Source organism: Grammomys surdaster, unplaced genomic scaffold (genome assembly GCF_004785775.1).
Source record: "Grammomys surdaster isolate TR1022 unplaced genomic scaffold, NIH_TR_1.0 174, whole genome shotgun sequence".
NCBI lineage: Eukaryota > Metazoa > Chordata > Mammalia > Rodentia > Muridae > Grammomys > Grammomys surdaster.
In genome coordinates this window covers 21557875-21580047 of record NW_021604622.1, presented here as the reverse complement: position 1 = coordinate 21580047, position 22173 = coordinate 21557875, and the positions used below count along the sequence as shown (strand labels likewise).

Genomic DNA, 22173 nt, shown 5'->3' with positions numbered 1-22173 from the left:
ACAGCAGAAAACAGAGTCTCAAGAAAAATCTGGGTTTGGGCAACAGTGCATAGGAAGTGTGAAATCCTTCCAAGTTTGCTTCATGTTAAGAAGGAAGCATTTGTTGTCCTAGCCGCCTCAGAGCTGAGAGGCTTCCTGGGACACTAACCTCCCAGTCAGTGCTAAAGCCATAAAAGTCTCAGGCAAGGGAAGGCAGCTGCCATCCTCAGTAAGAAGCAGGGTTTCAATCCAGCCTCCTGGAAAGTCCGAGTTATTTATGCCTCCTGGACCTTAGGAACTCAATGGCCTGGGACGTGATGCTTGTTGCCAATCAATCCAGACCCAGCATACAACCTACAGAGAGAGGAGTGCGTCTGAGACGGGAGCTAACCAAATGTCCGCAGGGGAGGTATGTAAGAAATTCAGTGGAGTAAGTACTTCCGTTGAGTCAAGTGAGGAGATCTCCGAGAAGAGAACGTTCCATGCAGACACTTTCCATCGCTCAAGAGGAACTCTGGGAAGGTGCAAAACAGAGTTGCCAATACGCGTTGAAACACAGACAGAAGGCTGCAGTTCTATAAGGACAATATATCACCGTGGGCTATGCAGCCACTGCTCCATGGGGACCCACCATTGGCCACAAGGGCATGATGTCACTGAGGTCAGCAGTAGCAGTAGTGTATGAACTTCCCTCTCACCCTGACTTCTTGCCTGTGCCTGACCTCAGATCCGACGCATACGCCGATGGACCTGGGCTGAGTTAGGAAATTATGAGTTTCACTCATGCCGTGACTAGAAACCTTCAGAAGCCCTGGACGAGGGTCAGAGAAGTGTCAGAGAGAGTGCAAAGAAGCGTGAGTTCACTCCTGGCCAACTCGTTTTCCTCAACTGGATGTTCTTCTTGTTTTAATCAATACTGTGTTTTCAATTTGAAATGCTCTTCAGATTTTTTTTTTCCTAAGAATGTCTCAAAAAGTCATCCAAGGGCTTGATTCTTACTCCAAGGTCAGAAGAACTATCCATGCCGAAAAGATTGAAAAGTGGATTGAGAGAGAAACACAAAGCCTTGCTTATATGTGGGGACGCCATAGTCCCTTTTTGTTCTGTGCAATTTCACCCTGGACATGGTTATGGCTGAATATGCTTCCTGGTGTAGCTCATGGTCTGTAATCTGAGATGAAAATCAAATCTTCTATCTTTTGATTCCTTTTACTCAAAATGTAATGCATTTTTTGTGAAAAAAATCAAATTTATAACTAAAGAAAAGTCAGCCATTTAAGATTTTCACATATAATTCATCTCTCCCCCACCCCACCGTGTGTGTGTGTGTGTGTGTGTGTGTATGTGTGTCCGTGTGTGTAAATCCACATGCATGAGTGTGCACACATGTATGAACACATATGTACAGAGGTCAAAGGTTGACATTGAGTGTCTTTTTGTTTTTCATTAATTAATTTGTTTGCTTTACATCCCAAACAGAGCTTCCCCTCCCTCCTCTCCTTCCAGGTTGCCTGCCTTTGGATCCCTTTCCCCTAACTGGGCTTCTTTATCTAGACTCAACAGAAGAAGATGTGCTCAGTTCTATTACAACTTGATGTGCCCGGGTGGGTTAATATCCATGGAGGGGGACATAGAGTGTCTTTACTAATTGTTCTTATGATTTTAAGTCAAACTCTCTCACTGAATCTAGAGTTGACCAATTGCCGAGGCTGGCTAGCCAATGAACTCCAGGAATCTTCCTGTTTCTTCCCCCCTCCCACTGATGGAATTATGGGCATAGGCTATGTCAGGGTTTTTAACAGGGATTCTGAAAATAAGAACTCAGGGTCCTTATGTCTGCATGGCGAGTGTTTTACCAATCAAAGCATCTACCCAGCCTCTATCCACAAACAATTCTCTGTGAAGCAAAGAAGCATGTTCATGCTACCTGACAAGATAATAACTATTTCTGATTTTTAAAAGTCTTTAAGGGATGTATATAATACTATCAGTATAATAGTATTTCGTCATGCCCCTACTTTGCCCTTACAATGATACTGACCTAATTAAAAGCATAATGGATACAGAGGCTGAATTCATATAAAGACTTACAATATTTTCTTAAGTGCAAGTATTAAATCCATAATTCAACATTACACATTTGAATAAAAACCCACAGAAAATCAACACGATGTGGTATTTAACTGACAGAAGTTGATGGCGTGTTTATTGACAAGAATTCCTCTGTTCAAAACCCAGTGCCTATTGGAACGTCTAGAACTTGATACACAGAAGGAACTAACAAGCACAAAAGAAAAGTAAGTCTCAAAACAAAATCTGCCTGACTGTCCCCCTCCCCAGTTGCCATTATGGCAAATCAAAAGGAAGAAAAAACAATTAGAACATCTAGGCTAACTACTGTTCTCCATCCCCTAACCTGAAGGAGAAAGTGGGCATCCTTCCACAGTTACACCAACACACACTTTATACACACACCATACATACACACTACAAAGACACTACTTACATATACCACACACACTACAAAAACACAACACATACATGCACACAAACACAACATAGACACCATATACTATACACAAATAGACACATACCACACATACACACTATAGAAACACCACACATGTATACACACTCACCATGCATACACACTGTAGGAGCATCATACACACATAAACAACACACATACACATCACAAAGGAACTAAATATCATATATACAACACATACACAGACCCCTAACACACCAAGGCATAAGCCTGTTAGTCCTCCATTACGTTTCTTCTTTTTGCCACTCTCAGATGAATTGAATGATATCTCTATGCTATATCATGTCAGATATCAATACCTGCTTCTGCTCCCTCCACATCCTGATAATAAAACATGAGATGACGAAGTCCTCCAACAGCAAAAAACTGATCGATTCTTTCAATCTGAAAAAAGGTAAGGAAACATTGTTGTTCTGAATTAGAAAATGTATTTAATCAGTACTGATGGCATAGCAAATAAATTCACTGTCACCTTCTTATTCAAAAGGTACTAATTGTATCTCCTAGACAGGCAATATTTTCCTAATACAAAGAAGTAATTTCACTGATTATAGAAGTATTTGCTATGTATATATATTTGACAGACTTGTCCTTCCATTTCTGCTAACTCCCCAAAGCACTCAGCTGTTGAAGGCAGATATAAATATAAAATAATATTTTGTGCTGAATAAATTGCTAGCCCGAAAGAAAAAGAAAATCTTGAATGCATAGTCAACACACTAAATAGAATTAATATTTAAATGTAATAATCTTCCAAAACTTCTTTGAGAACATATATAGTAACCACCTGGCAACTAGTTCCATCACAAGAGGCAGTATCCATCAATCTGACTCATGGCCTGATAACAACAGAAGCACTTCTCAAAAGTAGTCTACAGCATGGTTCAGAATTCCTATGAGAAGAGGAAGGGTAGACTGAGAGATGGCTCAGTCTCTAAAGCACTTGAAGGATCTGAGTTTGAATTCCCAGAACTCTCTCATAAGAAACTCATTCTAGTGACACAAGCTCATAACCCCAGTGATAGGATGCCACACCCCAGCTGAGAAGTGAAGACAAGATACTAGGAAGCTTGCAGGTCACGTGGTAAAATCCTAGGCCAATAAGAAATCTTGTCTCAAACAAAAGGTAGAAGGTACTTAAGGACCAACATCTGAGGTTGCTCTCCACATTTACACTGTGCATGCGTGTACCCAAACCCACATGTATGATGGGCACAAATGAAAATGCACACACACACACAAACACACACACACACACACACACAAACAAAAACAAATTAAGAAGACAGAAGGATGGTGGGTATGTGAATGGATAGGTAAATAAATTTAGATAGGTAGATACATACATACATACACACATGATAGATACATACATACATACATGATAGATAGATACATACATACATGATACATACATACATACATACATACATACAACATATATGAATAGATACATAGATGAGATAGAAAAAAAGGAAAGATCTTGTGATGGTTTGTATATGCTCAGCCCAGGGAGTGGCATTATTAGAAGATGTGACCCTTTTGGAGTAGGTGTGTCACTGTGGGTGTGGGCTTTAAGATGCTCACCCTAGCTGCCTGGAAGTCAGTACTCTGCTAGCAGCCTTCAGATGAAGATGTAGAACTCTCAGCTCTTCCTGCACCATGTCTGCCTGGATGCTGCCATGCTCCTGCCTTGATGATAATGGACTGAACCTCTGAACCTGTAAGCCAGCCCCAATTAAATGTTGTCCTTCTAAGAGTTGCCTTGGTCATGGTGTCTGTTCACAGCAGTAAAACTCTAACTAAGACAGATCTACATACTCATTAGGATGGCTACTACCAAAAAATAAACACATCGTGGGAATGTAGTCACTGTGGAGAACAGTACAAAATTTCTTCAAAAAGTTAAACTTGAAATTATAATGTGATCCATCAGTCCACTCGTGGTTATAGATCACAAAGCTCTGAAATCAGGATCTCAAGGGGATATCTGAATTCTCACGTCTACAGTAGTTTTGATCATGGTCACCTCCACAAAAGATGGAAACATGCTGTGAATGATTCATCAAAGTCTGTAAACAGGGAGAGATACTCAACTTCAATAGGCAGAGACCTTCTGACACAGGCCACAACATGGATGAACCTTTGTGATGGCTAATCTTGGTCCTCGTAACTAGATCTGGAACCAAATGAAAGCCACTGTGGGAGACTTTCTAAACCAAGTTGTTTGAAGTGTGAAGACCAAACCCTACATGTGGGTTCGCTGTTTTGATCTAGACAAATGAGGAAACTTTCCATTTTGGCTGCTTGCTTTCAATGTCGCAGGCATGTTCATCTGTCCTGCATTCCTTTGCTGATATTAGAACCAGTTTCTTTAGGTCTAACATAGGTATAAGACCAGAAGTTCACCAGGGTCTTCCAGGCCTTTGATGCTAGACTGGGACTGCTGAGATTCCCATAGACTGAAAAACTGCTAGATTCTCAGCCTCTCCAGACTGCCCACATTGCATTGTAGGAACCAACTCATTTGTGTGTGTTCTATCAGTTGTGTTCTTCTAGAGACCTCTGAGTGACACCACCATGAAACATTACACTAATGAAATAAATCAGTCCCTAGAGGATAATTACTGTATAGTTTCTCCAGTTTGAAGACGATTGGGCTCAATGAGGAAAGTCAGATGACCCTCCCTATGCGTCCTGTTTTGGAATAGTATTATCTATCTGCCGGTATAATGGATATGAATCAGATTAGAGATGAGACCCACCTAGAACAGGGACTGGTGTGTAGCAGATTTTCAGTGAGTGTCACCTGTGCTGAAAGAGAGAGAGGAAGGAGAACTTCCCTCTTCATAGGGTCTTGTCCTCTTCATTTTCCTCTACTTCCAATTTAATCACTCCAAAGACTGCATTGTATAAAACAACTCTGTGTTTATACCAGTCCCTTGTTTATACAAAGGCTGCTGGTGCCAGCTAACAAACCAGTCTGAGTAGTCCTGAGGCTCAGGACTCAGGGTTTCCAACTCAGGGTTTACAGCAACATAATAGAAATCCAAAGTCAGCCATGGAGCCAAACAAGGTCTACACCACAGAAACTGACTCTAGCTCAAACTGGCACTGCTCTATTCTGCCCTTTCTCCATCCAGAGGCAGATGCTAGACACTTACTAGCTCAACACTGAAACATGTTATCGACAATCTCTCCCTTCCTCTTTTCCTCCCTCCCTTCCTCCCTTTCTCCCTCCCTTCTTCCTCCTTCCTTCCCTTCTTTCCTCTCTCCTTCCTTTTCTTCCTTCCTCCCCTCCCTTCCATCTTCCCTTCTTCCCTTCCTCCCTCCCTTTTCTTCTCACTCTCTCCTTGTTCACCCTCTGTCTCCCCTCTCACACCATGTGTTGATGAAGTTAAGCCTTTGGGAATCTTAATAGGACTCCTGATAGACTTCCTAACTTGCAGAAACTCTATCTTCTCATCAGCTTATCCTTCACTATCAAGGTCACATCGCCAAGAAAAAACACATTAACCCAAAGTTTTTAAAGGAAGTTGTAGCAGAGAAATCAAAGCTAGGAACAGAAGAGACCAGATGCCAAAGCAAAGCCACAGTTAGAAAACCATGGCACTGTTCAGTTGCCAAACTTAGACTAGGACCACTATTAAAAAAAAAACTAATAATTAATTAATTAATTAATTTTTAAAAGAGTTGGTTTTCTTTAAAGATTTAGTCCCGGAGAGCCACCACCAATAGATGGTTCTACACCAAGGCCCATACTGGCAGCACTAAGTAAGCTCAGTGGATTAAAAAAAAAATAGGAGATAATAGGGGGACACGGGAGAAATTCAAAGAGAAGAAATAGGAGTAGACTTGATCAAAATACATCACAAAGATGTACAAAATTTTTAAATAATAAAAATAAATGAATATACATACATGCATGCATGCATGCATGCATACATACATACATACATACATCAGCAACTTGAAAGATGGTTTTACTCCCTAATCTCAGGTTCAAAACTGGCACATGAGCTCACCCTTGCTGGTTATAAAGAGACGCAGGCCTCGTCATCGAACGGTGGAACTCAAATGAGAACTACAAGTACCATCATTCAACCTGGAGAGCCGGAGACTTTTCTGCCTAACCCAGAATGGAGCCCCTGCACATTAGGCTGGCAGCTCTTCAAAGGCATAGAATGGGTGCATGCAACAGGATGGTGAGGAGAGAAAAGCTTTCTACCTGATTACCCTCAAGAAGGGCATCTTCCACTTCCGGTTTGTTCAGGTCCAAACAGGAAGCTATAATCGCAAACAGATAGTCATGCCGCCCATCCAGACGAGCCCTCTTGGCTTCCTTCTCTTCTTTCAGTCGTTGCTAAAAGAAAGGAATAAAAATGTTTTATTGCAACTGTTGCTCTCAAATGGCTCGTTTTATAACAATTTCACACAATTGTGGCTTTCAAGTCTTAGAGATTCACATAACAGGCAGCTTAATGGTACCAGTTTATATGTACTCTTTTCTATTTTTAGAAATAAACTTACTTCTCTTATGAAAATAAGGTGTGGCCGCTGTTTTGAAATTGCACAATACAGGCAAACAAAAAGAAGCCATAAAAATCATCTGCCATCCATAAATTATTACCTTTAACGTTTTGTTCTGTCTTTACAGACCTATTTCCACACACATAAAAGAATCTAACGGATACATGCAAAAAAAAATGTAAAAAAGAAAAATCCATTTTTGTAAACATTTTTCTTAGCCATAAAGTAATGTTCTTATCTCTTACGTTATGTTTGCTGTGTATAGGTTCAGATCTGGTCTTGGAATTATTGTCATATTTACAATTTTTCCACATACCCTGACAGTCAGACCTTGCACTTGTCTGAGGTTACTGATAGTGTTTATGGCTATAGTACTTAACATAATACTGAACCATATAGTACTGAAAATAATTTCTGACCTCCGCTGCTCATGCTTTTGACTGTGGCCTGTGAATTACAATAATGAGGAATGTTCGGTGTAAGCAGGGTCGGCAGCTTAATGCTAACCCTTCCGCACTCTTTGCTCATACAACATATGCAAGCATTTGGACATGTTTGTGTTTATATCATGACATGAAAATCCTTCATCCATTTCCTCCTTAACAATGCATCAGGGTTCTATGTAGTTTGGTACAGATTTTTTTTCCAGAACTTGTATAATACCTACAACATACTGGATATGGGTATACCATAATTTATTCAACTATGTAGCCATTACTACACCTTCAGTTTCCAATCCATCCCTTAAATAAGCACTTTACCTTTCATGCCAAGCAGTAGATCCTAGCAGAAGAAGAAAAGCTGCCCCTTTTGATCAAGAAGCATTTACTAGACTATAATGCATGCCAGTAGTATAGCTACAAACACTATCAGTAACCTCAAAAAAGTGCATGGTCTGACTGTCAGGGTATGTGGAAAAAATGTAAATATGACAAGGTATTTTAAAGATTAAGAAGAAGATTGAGATTTGTGGGTCCCAGAAGATGGGCGGGGGAGCCTCTAGGTCTTCAGAGAAGAAGCAAGAAAAGGGATCTCCCTATCTAATCTACAGTTTGAAGAGGGAGAGAAGGAAATATGACAGGAAAGCTTTCAGAAGAAGATAGAAGGAAAGTTGACATCACTTCCTAGGAGGTGAGAGGCATAAAAAAACTCATCACCTTCTGGAAACACAAGGCAGCCAGGGTGGGTGAGGAACAGGCTGAGAAGTACAATAGGAGATAAGAAAGAAGTCTGGAGATGAAATACTTCATTGGTCATAATGTCCAAACATCATCTAGAATCAATGACACGGTTTGAAAAAAAAAAAACAGACAGATGCTAGCTCTCTCTGCACTACAATGCTCCCTCATCCTGACATCAGTGTGGAGAAAAGATTGTACTGAGACAAGGCTAGAGGCAAGCAAATGAATCTCTGCACCATCTCTAGTCTCTGGAATTATATCAGAAGCAAATGTGGTATCACCACTACCAGTGGGCTTTTGGATGTGCTGGGTTCAGGTATATCAGTACACATGTGCAAGAAACAGATCAGTCACTGGGAATGTAGGTCTAGAGTTCAAGGTAAACTCATCACATACAGATAAAGAGATATGGATATAGGTTCCCAATCCAACATAACAGGCGTTATGAGCCAGACCATTCTCATAAGCTGCCTGGTACTCTACTTTAAAGATGTCACAAGATCCTTCTCACCATCAAGATAGAGAAATCAAAAATGTTTTCTGATATTTCCAAACATTTCCTGAAATCACACCCCACTGAGAACCACCATAGACACATAATTAGACACACACATGGTCACAGACATATACAGAACATAATATTATTGACATTAAAACAACAATAGAGGTGTTAGCTGTTGTGACTATGAAAACCAAAACCCATAAAACCAAATATCAGGCTAGCAAGTTGGCTTGTATCCCTCAAATTTAAGAAAGGAGAACACCTACTCTGGAAAGTTGTCCTCTGACCTCCACATAAGTGCTGTGGCATGGATAGGCCACCACATACACATCACATCATACATACATCAAATATACACACCATACATATATATACACCTTAAATATACTCTACACACTCATGCACGTGTACATGCACACACTCATAAAGACACACACACACACACTAAATAAGCAGCAATCTCATCCAGCATAGTAACTATTCAGTAAATGTTTACGAAGTAAATAAAGTTAAGACTATACCTGCAAATCAGATTCTCCAACAAAGAGGCTGAAGAGATGAGCACCCCAGTTTAGAGCACTCACTGTCCTTGCAAAGGACCTGGATTTGGTTCCCAGAATCCATATGACCACTCACAAACACCTGCAACTCCAGGTGCAAGGGATCTGTTGTCATCTGGAATCTGTGGAACGGCACCAGGCATGCCTATAATACATTTACATACTTGCAGGCAGAACGCTCAGACACATAAAACAAATAAATCTAGGGAGGAAATAAAGACTTTCCAACAAAGATGTGGAGATGAAGAGACAAGGGACTGAAAACCTTGACACAAGGAGCGAACGAAGTGCAAACAGAGACAGCTGAGTCTGTGCTGCAGTGTGGATGCAAGGAGACAATAGCATCTATCAACCGTAGCCAGTGGCCAACACTGTAAGTCGCAGAGATGATTGCTCACACTAACTAGCATGTCTGCAAGGACCCTGCTTACAAGATGACTGCAGCATCGCACAGCTGTTTTGCAAAAGTGAGGTAGTAAAATTTCCAGGGCCCGCCATTAGATAACTTGGGCTTTGCCTTTGCCTTTTAGCTGCTCAGCCAAGGTCGTAAGCCACAGATCCATGCATCTGAGTCCACTCACTCACAGAGCCGAAGGAGGTGATTGTTGCTAGTTTAGACCCTCAAGCTTTGATGTGGTTTCTAATGCATCGATGGGCAACACAGTGAGAGCATCAGGAAATTTTCACTGGGTGGACAAAGAGCAAACAGTGGGTGCCTGATACATGGGTGACTGGGGGAAAAGAAATGCAGTCAAACGAAATGTGAGCTGCTCTTTCCAGAAACATCACTGTAATAAAAAAAGAACATTGTATTTTTTAAGAAGAATTACGAGTTAAGAAAAAACTTTTTTTATTGGATAGTTTCTTTACTTACATCTCAAATGTTATCCCCTCTCTATGTCTCCCCTCTGGAAACCCCCTATTCCATCCCCCTCCCCATGCCTTTAGGAGGGTCTTCCCTACCCACCCACCCACTCCCACCTTCTCACCCTGGGATTCCCCTACACTGGGGCATTGAACCCCCACAGGACCAAGGGATGTTCCTCCCCCTGATGTCCAACAAAGCCATGGGTCCCTCCGTGTGTACTCTTAAGATTGGCAAGAAAGTAAAGATGAATGTGTTGACAGTTTCAGAACATTGGAAGGCAATGAAGCAGGTAGGAGGTGCACATCCCAGCACTCTAGGGAACAAGGCCGGGAGCTCTTGGGAACAAGATTGAACCCAGAAGCCAGCTAGGACTACACAGGCAAGAAAGAGAGAAGGAAGGAAGGCGAAGGGAAGAAGGGCAGCACAGGGAGTGGCAAGGAGGCAAGTTAGTGACTATTTCTCTCCCTGTGCAGTTGACACTCATTTCTCGTAACCCGAAGGACCCACTGCAGATAACGTGAGGAAAAGAGTACACATTGAGGGTTAAAACAAATAAACAAAATAAACATTCTACCAATTTTCTTGCTGTGTCTCTAAAAAGGTCCCCACATAAAGTATACATTCCATAAATGTCAAATAGAAGACCACATAGATGTATTTTCAAATGTCACTAAAATCAGGAAGATAACATTTTGTTGTTGCTGTTGTTGTTGTTGTTGTTTTGGTTTTGGTTTTTTGGTTTTTTGTTTGTTTTTCCAACGGCTTTCTACCTTCCTGGCTGGGAAAAATAAAACACTCTTCTCAGAGTAACGTCTTGGAGTCTGTACTAATTGTTTTTAACAGCTTGAGAGCTTGGGGCCAACCAACAACAAAACAAGAAGCAAATGTACAGTGGCCAAGGAAGAAATAAAAGGCACAGAGGCAGAGGGTTTAAGATGCAGTACATCCGAAGGCTGGCCAAGAAGGCAAATCATCCTAAGTAAGAATCCAGCACCACAGCACTTTACTCCATGACCTGATTTTACAAGATTCCAGAGAGGGAAAAAAAAATGTGGAGAAAAGAGAGATTGGTCTCTAAAACAGAACACTAATTATTCTATTTTTGCCTAACTCTCACAGAAGGAAAAACTTCCAAAGCAGTTTTGTAGATACAAAGAAAGTGGTCAGCATGTTTTTAAAGTAAGAGTTTTCAAAGGCTATTTATAAGTATGTTCACTTCCTAAAGACAAGAAACAAGAAGCCACTCCTGGCATTGTCAAGAGGAAACTTTGCCAGTCTGTTTTCACTGCCTTCCCTTAGGTACATCCTGGTATAATGAGAGGTTTCAGATCCTGTTTAGTTTCTACTACCATGATAGAGTCAGTAACATTAGGCAAACACTTAGCAATCAGATCGGTACACTGCCAGGCTGGGCAGCTAATCTGCCACTTTCTGGTTACTCAGGGACCACAACAACAAGATGACCAGCTGTCACCTGATGTCTCCTGTTGGACACCTGGAGTGTGAAAGCAGGATGTGACTAGGAAAGCAAGAAATGCTGTGGGAGGTGGTGCACCCCTAAAGCCCCAACACTTGGAAAGCAGAAGAGGGAGGACCATGAATTTGAAGCCATCCTGAACTTCAGATCAAGTTCAAGACCAGATTACTACCGGAGTGGTTTGAGTGAGGATGGCCCCCATAGGTTCATGTGTTTGAATGTTTGGTCCCCAGTTGGTGAAACTGTTTGGGAAGAGTTGGGAGGTGTGGCCTCGTTGAAGAAGGTGTGTCACTACAGATGGACTTTGAGCTTTCCAAAGCCTACGTCATTCTTAGTTAGCTCTCTGCCTCATGCTTGTGGGTGAAGTACAAGCTCTCGGCTACTGTTCCAGCACCATGCCGGCCTGCCTGCTGCCATGCTCCATATCATGATGGTCATGGACTCACCCTCTGGAACACTGAGTCCTCAATAAACTCTTATTTGTATACATTGTCTTAGTCAAGTGTCTCCTCACAATAGAATAGTTTCAAAGGCAACACCATAGTGGGACACTGTCTCTAAAGACAAAAGGCAAGAAGTAGCCAGTGATAGTTAATCTTGATGGTCGATTTTATGAGTTTTATTATAGTCATGGAAACATACTTTTGAACATATCTATGAAGGATTATTTTTAGATTAGGTTAACTGAGGCAGGAAGACCCTCTCTAACAATAGGCATCCCTATCCCACAGGTTGGGGTCCTCAACTGAATAAAACAGAAAGGGAGATAAGCTTCATCAGTCATTTCCATCTGCTTCCTGACTATAGATACAAAGTAGCCAGCTACCTGATGCTTTGCGATCATACTGTACAGTGATGGAAGGTACCCAAAACAGTGAGCCAAAATAAACCCTTCTGTCCTTAAATTGCTTTTGTTGGGTAATTTGTCACAGAAGAGTAACAGCTATACTATGTGCCCATTTTTTTTCTAGCTCTGCTGAGAATAAACCTTCACAGCCTCTCACATGCTACTGCTTCACCAGTGAGCAACAGAGATTTTTTTTAAAGCATTCCATGACAGTTGTTTTACACTGAATAAGCAAGCACCGAATTAAGGGATCTGGAAATAGACAGAAACATTTTTAGTATCCAAGAAAATCTAGATGGCGTTAAAACATTTGTGCTGAGGATTGCTGCTGATGCCTTGGGATGGTAGGGTGGTGAGTGTACTTGCCTATACTACATGGGTGCTACTTCTCAGGAAAGGTGGCTCACTGAACAGAGAAAAGGTGTTGTTGTCGTCATGGATTCTAGTTCCAGCTCTTCCACCAAGTACAATCCCTCAAGCCTGTCATTTAACCTCTCTCTGGCCTATAATTCCCTCAACTCCAAGATCCCAGTATTGCATGAGATAGCAGTGAAATTCCATTCCTCCTCTCGTGTGGACTATTTCTCAGTAAAACATAATACAAACTATAGTCCTGAAATGTTAAAATCCAGATCCCAGGCAACTTCCTAATACCGTGCACCGAACAAAGCTCTGTGCTTTTTCTCAAAGCCAATTTGCCCAGTTGGTTGTTTTCATTAGTGATCATTTTGCTCTGAACTCTGCAACATAGTCAGTGTCTGCATTTGCACATGCAAACCGAGGATGAACTGCACACGCTCAGTCTTCTACTTTGCCTCTGATAGGGAGTCATTATAGGATCTAGACAAAAGTTCTTACAGAATGGGGATCACCAAATGACCCAATGCATGAATTAAGATGGCTGACCAAAGCTTTTGTCCAAAGATCAAAATTTAAGCAAAACAGGACTCGCAATACTGATTTCTCAATTGCATGAATGTTTAAGCCCTCTCCCCGTTGGCATTATCTTTTGGCAGGTTTGCCTCTGACCCAGGCTCACCACTGTGACCCCACTGACACCCCAGCAGAATCGGGAGAAGGAAGGAACTACGAAGCCGAGAGCTCCTTGGTGACTGAACATGAACACTTGCCTTGCTACCTAGACTTCTACTTTACATCGTTTGCTATGGTGAGACCAAGCACAACCTGCTGAGCAGACACTGCTGTCTGCACACCAGAAACCTGAGACGATGGACCATCTACAGCTTTCCTCACATGAGTGGCAGCCTGGAGTCGAGTGTACAACCAATGGGACAAGTTGAATGACACCATTCCAAGGGGGACTATGACTGATGAATCCATTCTATAGACTTTTTCTTTAAATTAGAAGCTAAGGGTTATTAAAACCATTATTATTGAGAGTCCCATTTAATGTACATTTTGATCTAGGGTGCTGTAGGATATTGAGGGTCTGTGTGTAGGTTGTAAGGAGCTGTGGCAGAGACTAATACTCATAATCTGAGGTGTTTACTGCTACCTTGGTGCTGCCTCCCAGCTAACCTGCCATGTGTTCAGCTCTATCATTCTACTCCTGAGTCTCCCAGTAATTAGGAACTTCCCCATCCCACCCTCGATCCCTAACAAGTCTGGGAGCTGGGTTCTCTGCTTGTGCATTCAAGACAGTGGTCTCTGTGCTTTCTTCCTCCCAGATACTTCTCTTCTTTACTAATGTCCCCAATGGAAAGATGTACTTTTATCTACATTGTATTGTATACACTATGATCAGCCAATATCCTTACAGAAGGAAGTGACTGGGCAAAAGAATGGACTCAATATAATAGATCAGATAGATAGATAGATAGATAGATAGATAGATAGATGATAGATAGATAAATGGTACATGGTAGATTAACAGACAGATGATAGATAAACACATAATAGAAATCTTTGTTCAAAAGCTTTTCTACAGAACATGATTAGCCCATTATTTGTCTAAACCTGAAAATTCCACGTTAATAAAACCCAGTTCTATATTTACTAAGTAAACACACTTTTACTTGTTTGATATGGGTGTTTTGTTCTTTTATGTGTGTGTACAGGTGGAACAGTACAGTTGCTATGCAACTTGGATAGCGTGGACTAGACATTGAAGTCCCTACCCGAGATAACTGTAAACAATATTGAATCTGCAAATTGCTTTCAAGTTCCTTATCTTAGTAAGTAGAGTAAATACCCTGTTGATTGATTTTGACTCAGCGGTCCATATCCATCTGTAGCCTGTGGAGAGTTGATCACCTGATGATTAGATTTCGCTAACGATGCCAAGGACAACATGGGTCAGGTCAGGACAGTCAGCTTTACTTTGGTCCACTTTCCCAGTTAGATGAAGCAGGACAGTCCGTGACCTTCTTCTGCTTATGGGAATTTATAAGAAGCACCTATCCGGATGAAAAGCCTGCATACTGACAGAATATGTATTTCGTTTTGTTTTTTTTTCTATATATATCCAAAGGACCCACCCAGCTTAGCTTATCTCCCTGCCACAAACAAACATCACATGACCCTTCTTATCTGTCTCCTGAGCAGTGAAGGAAAACAAATCCCAGCTCAGCATTGTCCTCCCTGCAAGGACACCGACACTGTAGCAAAGGGTGGTTCTGTTTGGACTTTCGTGATATCCTCAATGCCCAGAACAGTGTCTGGCACATACAAGAGCCTCAAGTAATAGTGCAGGGGCTCTCAAAATGATACTCTAAAGCAAAGGTTCTCAGTCTGTGAGTTGGGGGTAGCATATAAGATATCCTGCATAACAAATGTTTACATTATGATTCATAATAGTAGCAAAATTGCAGTTATGAAGTAGCAACAAAGTAATTTTATAGTTGGAGATCACCATGGCATGAGGGTCTCCACATTACTTAAGTTGAGAACCACTGCTCTGACCTGTGGTGCCTTCTGAGAAAGGAAAGTGGGCACAAGGTCCCACCCCTAACCAAGAAGCTATTTGTGACTGATACCTGCTAAGAGAGGGAACGTCAGTACTCTCCAGTGGAGTGTCACTGGGTGTATGAACCACACACCAGTGAAAGGCCACTCTCCTTTCTGTCTCCTTCCTGGGAGGATTTCATTCTTGAGGAGTCTCAACCCATATCCCATACGCAAAGGGAAGGAAAGATACACAGGGAAAACTGAAGAGAGTCGGACAGACAAGGCTAGCTGAGTTTCTCCACTTAGCTCACATTCCTTCTGTCCAGTTGATTATATTCCCACCTGACTGTCTACAAAAAGGGAAAGTTTCCTTGGATCCTTGAGTATTTCTGAAGGCCTCTGTGTCGTGCAAAATTTTAATGAAATCACTCTGCTTTTTTTTCCTCCTGTTAATCTGCCTTTTTGTTATAGCCTGTGAAGCTGACCTGCTGACCTTTAAAGGGAAAGATGCCACACCGTCCTGCCCTGTGACTTGTATAATCAATGGATAAATTAACTGGGTGGTTTACTTTACATGTCACTTCCAAGTAAGGGATGGAACCAGTTACTTCAGATCAATGTGGATCTGTGATTGCAGACCAGGATTCGGTCTGATGCTGATGGGACCCAAGTAAAACTTATCCGCCCCACCCCTCGAAAATGACGCTAACTGAACCAACTTCCTGTTCAAGTGCATTGAATTGCAGACACTGAGGGGAGGAGATAGATCTCTTACACATTTCTGCCTTGCTCTTTGTCTTCCAGCCTTTTCTTTTTAACAGCCGCCCCCTCCCACGCCCTCTCACGCCCTCCCACCCCACCCCTACCCACCCCCGCCATTTTCCAGGCCACCGGGTTCTGCTCTTTAATTGACTGGGATAACCAAGATAGAAACTCTTCTCACACCTTCCCTGTCTCACTCCACTTTCCTTTTATTCCTGCCAGAGAAGGGCCACAGCTACCCAGGAGGCAGGGCTGCTCCTTGTGAATTAAGAACTCTTGAGCAAAGTGGTCTGTGTCCCGGAGAGAAAGAGCTTTCCCCCCGGCCCGACCGCCAACTAATCCTACTCACAGCAGGTGGCTTGGTGAAGCCTTCTTTTATTCTGCACAACTGCGGTCCCAGTAGCAGAGAGGGCACTTAAACAGAGAGGGTGCCCTCCAATGTGTGTCCGAGAGTATGCTTTGGAATTTCGTCTATTTCTCTGGAGTTTCAAGGAGCCCTGAATCTTGTTTGCTAATTCCCTTTCCTATCATTCTTTTCAGTCGAATGAAAGGTTCTCTACATTTAGAAAGTATTCTAAAGATAGCTTTTACACACACACACACACACACACACACACACACACACACACACACACCTGAGGGTTAAGAGAAAGGGAAATGTTCAGAAAGGCATTCCCAAGAACATGGGAGTGGTCGTCCCTAAGAGACAGTCATGCCTCGTGTACCATACACAGGGTTTGTACAGGTTTCAAAGCTATTATCTTCTCAAAGTGGCAAAGAAACCCAGATGACATCACAAGATGACTCCTAGGAGACCCAAAAGCAACAAAATTGATGAGGTAATCTCCGGTCCACAGGAGTATTGGAACCTAGGAGATCCTCACTCTCAAGGAAAAGTCTCACTCACACTCCCCAGAAAGCCTGTATCATTGCTATTTTAACATAATGTTCTCTGTGTGAACATAAAACTACCTCTGCATCAGCAGCCCTTACAGCAAATATGATATCTCTTTACTATTTAGGATAAGTGAATCCTCTTCCAAACTAACAGTAAGCCCACAGTAGGAATATTATCATCACCAAAAACCTCGTCCCCACCCCAACATTCCATCCTCCCAACTCAACTCTATTTAAGGGGGGGGGGCTCAGTATATCACTCTGGCTGGCTTCAAACTCAGATCAGAGGTCAGCCTGCCTCTCCCCGCCCAGTGCTGGAGATTAAAGCAGCATGGGCCGCCATACCACACCCATCCAGCCGAAGGGGACACCAGTTACAGATATTAATGGTACTGGGGCTAGGACAGCAACATGAGTCCTTCAGAAGATCATTTTTAACCCCTGAGTCATCTCTCCAGGACCCCCCTCAGCGCTCACCATCAGCTGTCTGCACACCAAGTATCTGGATGTAAAAGATTTAGTGAGCTTTCACACAGCCATTTATTTCACACACCTCCATTCAACGGCAGGTTTTCTTCCAAAATCACAACTACCTCTCTTACAGAATTCTCTTACACAGTTTTCTCTGGCAAGTGGGGTCATTAATTCAGGTGGCTCTGGTCCAACCACTTAATATATATATATATATATATATATATATATATATATATATATATATATATGTATATATATATATATATGTCACTATTCACATTCTATATGACACCAGGGTAAAATTTCCAAACTTCTCTCATTCATAAAATAAATCATTCTGCTTAAAGCCATCTGTCCTCCAGAATCGCCCAAGAACTGCTGCTGGTGCCTGTGCCTCGCACCGCAAGGAAGCCTGACTTGCCTGTCAGGAGTGGAGCTTGAGCAGAGCTAATTCTCAAAACTCCCCAGCAAGTCTGTTGAGCATAAGTCATTCTCTGAAGGGACGATGGTTGATTGGTGCTACCAGGTTATTGTTTGAATATGAGCTTTGGATGGAAGGTCTCAAGAGTTAGCAGGGTCCTTCTAGTTCTTAGCCTCTCTTTTGCTGCTTCCTAGATTTGCAATAATAAAAAAAAGAGAGAAAGAAAGAAAGAAAGAAAGAGAGAGAGAGAGAGAGAAAGAAAGAAAGAAAGAAAGAAAGAAAGAAAGAAAGAAAGAAAGAAAGAAAGAAAGGAATAAGGCTATCTTTTCTGGGGAGCCTTCCCCTACTGTATCCTGGAGCACAGTGTTTGCCACAGGGTGGGCATGTAAGCACCAGGTGTGAAATCAATGGAATTTGACATGTTCTCTCGAGTCTACTTCTTACATGGTTACAAAATGGCCATCTCTGGGCCCTAACTAGATCAGACCCAAGGATATTCACCTACCCATTAGTAAGCAATACTCACTCCTCCACTTCCCTCAAATCCTCAAGCCAATTGCTTTCCTTGGTTCCAATGAAAACATTTTGATTTGTCCAATGTGAAATGTGGTCACCAAGCCAAACAAGTCTAGGCTTGATTAACAAAGACACTAGTGTGGCCTTAGTGCCAGAAAACAACAGTACTGACCGCCTCAGCTTCCATTAGGTATCAGACAGCTTAGGTTCTTTATGTCTTGGCCTCTGCTCTACACCACACAGAAAACAAGCTTTGGTCTCCTGCAAAGCACCTCAGTAGGAGACAGTATACCTCCCCAAGGGAGCACTCCCATCCCCCTCAACCTCTACCCACAGGAATCCCTGTGTAAAGAAGAGTCTTTGAGAGCAATCTGAAATCTCACCAAACAACAGCATTACCTAACACGAATGCATGCAAGACTAACAGCAGGTCTCCCTGCAGCTGGGAGATAACATCTCCGTTGTAAAATCTTCCTCCCTCAAAGATAGACGACTTCAACAGTCAAGATGACTGTTATCTTCCGGTTGTACCTTTTCTTTGGCGTTAACAAAATCAACTCACAAAAATCACGCATTTTGGTTTCATTTTAGAGGAATAAAAATGAGTTATCGGGTCTGTGATTCATGTCTTCCATGTCCATTGTAAATAAATACTAGGCTTTTTTTTTTTTCAATCTGAGAAAAAAGGAAAGAAGGCAGATATAACTGGACTGAGGTTTGGCTGGTAAATGAGCGACTAGATACAGTTATTTCAAATATTTTTTTACATTGGAAAGTGTTAGTATTCTGTCTAAACTCCACCTCCATGGTTACCTGGCAGCAGCCAGGTAGGCCTGCCCACTATAAAAGGGGCTGCTTGGCCCCTCCTCTCTCTCTTGCTTACTTGATTTCGCTGCCTGCAGGTTCTCTGCCCCCTCTCCCCTCTCCCTCTCTTCTCTCTACCATTCCTCCTGTTTCTCTCCCCACCTTTGCCCTCCGCCCTAAATAAACCCTTCCTCATGGAACCGTTTGGTCTGGTGTTATCTGTCTAAGCTACACTAGAAAAATCTAACAGAAAGCATTTGAGTTTATTATGTAAGAAAAGGAAGAGATGGCCTGTCTTTTTCATGTTCACAGAACTTCTGCTCCATTTTGTTGCTGCTGTCATGGATACATGTGGATAAAAACAATTAACATACCATTTTTACCTGATTATAATACAGCAGCAGAGAAGCAAGAGCTCCAGATCAAGGTTAAACAAACCCCTGTCTGTAGCTGTTATGCCACATGTTATTCTTTGGGCTCTTTTCCGTTGAGCATTTCAGCTCAAAAAGCTCTTGCTCAATGATTATCATATCAATGGGCCAAATAGACAATGCATATTTATGTCATATGCTGCAGTATCATTAAGATAATGCTGTTCCCACCATACTTCAGTGGGGTGACCATAACTAGCATTCAGGAAACATAAATGAAACGTCCCAAAAAGATTTACTCCCAAGAGGCAGCACCTGTTGAGAATTTAGTTCCTTAATTATTACGTTTGGTTCCAATGTCTTAGACACGGTAAAGGGGAACAAGAAGTTTTTAGAAATAAGAGAAGACCGGTTCCCTCCATTACATCACAAACATCACCGGTTGTATCCCGAGCTCTATAGGAACAGGAGGTTATTTAGAAAGCAGAGACTCCTAAAGAAGTTGTACGCAAGTGAGGGACGTGCTGGATGGCCTCGTTCTCAAATGTACGCATGCATCAACACATCTTACATTCCCCCAAATTTACAGTTTTTGCCAATTAAAAATTAAAGTTCATGGCTAGAGATGTAGCTTAATTATACCCAGCATACACACAGCCCTGGATTCAGTCTTTAGCGTAATACAAACTGAATGTGGTGGAGGCAAAGGATCAGAAGTTCAGAGCCACACTCTTGGTTACATAGGGAGTTCAAGACCAGCCTGGGATAGAGACCCAGTTTCATATAATAAACAAATCATAAAGTTGGTAAGATGATTCAGCAGATATATGATCAAAGAAAAATCTGCATCAAAATCTCAGGGATGGGTGGCAAGTGTCAGAGGGCTCAGAAAATACGTGATTGCCATGCCTACTCCTTCACAGACACACAACAGGCTAGATGGTGTCATCTGGCTTGTTCCCAAGTTCTAATTTAGTAGAGCTCATTCCTGGGATTGTTGACTTAATCTTTGTGACTTGCTGTCTTGTGGCCCCATTTGAGTGTCTGCCCATTTCTCTGTTCTACCGCAGGGCCTGAAACAAATGCTGGCTCATGGCAGGCATGAATACCTGCAAGGTCAATCCAGTTGAAGCAACCATTGGCAGAACAAACAGACCTCTGGCCAGATGTGGAGCATCCACTGCAAAATCTGGCTCGTAACCTACTAAACTCTGTCCAGCTGCTTCAAGATAGGAATTATAACATGTTCATCTTCCTGTCACACTAGGCTAGGTCTATCCATGACTACTTAAAGGGAGACCCCTTCCACGAGTACTAAGACATAAAGATGCTTGGCCCAGCCTGGCAAGAAGCAATAGAGGAATGTTGAAGGGGAAGTCTTTGGAACACTGACTGGCAGTAGAAGGTTCAAAGTCTTCCCTGTGAGCAGCTGATATGAAGGAGCTGAGAAAGTCTCCATGTGGGGAAGATGATTCTTGTTCCTTCATCTCCCTGTCTATGGCCTCATTTCTAGAAACATTAGATTTGAGAGGAGTCAAAGATCCTAAAATATATTGTATCCTAGAATCTGCCTTAGCCATATCTAATAACCAGCAAACATTTACATGCCTTAAGGAATATACAGAGCCCAAGCCACCAACCCAAATGTATTTTCAACCCAAGAATAGCATCTCTTCCTAAAGATCACTCATAAATGTCTACATGTAGTCATACTCAGAGAGAAATCTGCTGCAAAGTCAAAAGGCACAGCTCTTCTTTTACATGTGACATATCAATGCATGCAGCAGGTCAAAAACCTAGTGAGCAAGCATGCTTTTCACAGATTCACCTGCGTATACCTCTGAAATTGTTTCGGATCTTTTTCTACCCGGTATTAGAGGTGTTCATGCCAGCTCCTTACCGTCAGAACTCGGGTGACACTCTGCTTCCAGAGTTGTCTCCTGCCAATCCTAAACATCCCAGCAATCTGTCTGCTTTATCCAAGGGCCCAGAGTCAGCTCTTGTAGAATGGTCTTCTAACTCCAAAGAAAGCTGTTCATCCTCCAGTGGAATGTCCCACGTGAAGTCTCTAAGAGGGTCACAGCATCGCTCTGCTATTTCTCATGCATGGGAGTAACTCTCCATATTCACAGAATTGAGGCGAGCAGTCAGTCAGTCCATCTGTGTTGCTCATATATCCCTCCCAGAGTCGCTGCCCTAGGGCCTTTCCTCACTTCCGTGGTCCTCTGTTGTTAGGGTAATATTGTTTCCATGCTGTGCCATTTAAGCATGCCTCTTAATCATGTTTAGCAACAAGAGAAAGCAATTTAACTGCTGGGTTGCAACCGCAACTTCTAATGTTCCATTCTATACACTGCCCAACAATAAGCTTTGAGTCAATAAAGAAGTTTAAATTATTTCTCTGAACAATGAGAAACCTTAAACCAGATGAAAGCAGAAGGCAGATGAGTCACGGCTCTGGATATATTGCTCAAGTTAAGAAATTCAGTCTTACTTTGTCTAAACAACTTTGTGTGCACAATTAACTGC

The 22173-nt window shown here is 42.1% G+C and overlaps 1 protein-coding gene across 1 annotated transcript in view; it reads right to left on the bottom strand.

Annotated features, from left to right (window-relative positions):
• Window positions 1-21828, bottom strand: part of Dnah5 (dynein axonemal heavy chain 5) — a 237302-nt gene extending 215474 nt beyond the window's left edge. Inside the window, exons 1-3 of the mRNA XM_028767581.1 lie at window positions 21545-21828; window positions 6756-6890; window positions 2827-2911 (exon numbers count right to left, since the gene is read on the bottom strand). Of these exons, the coding sequence (XP_028623414.1) occupies window positions 2827-2911; window positions 6756-6890; window positions 21545-21601 (277 nt within the window). The 5' untranslated portion in view covers window positions 21602-21828. The remainder of the gene's footprint in view (window positions 1-2826; window positions 2912-6755; window positions 6891-21544) is intronic.
• Window positions 21829-22173: the final 345 nt, after the last annotated feature.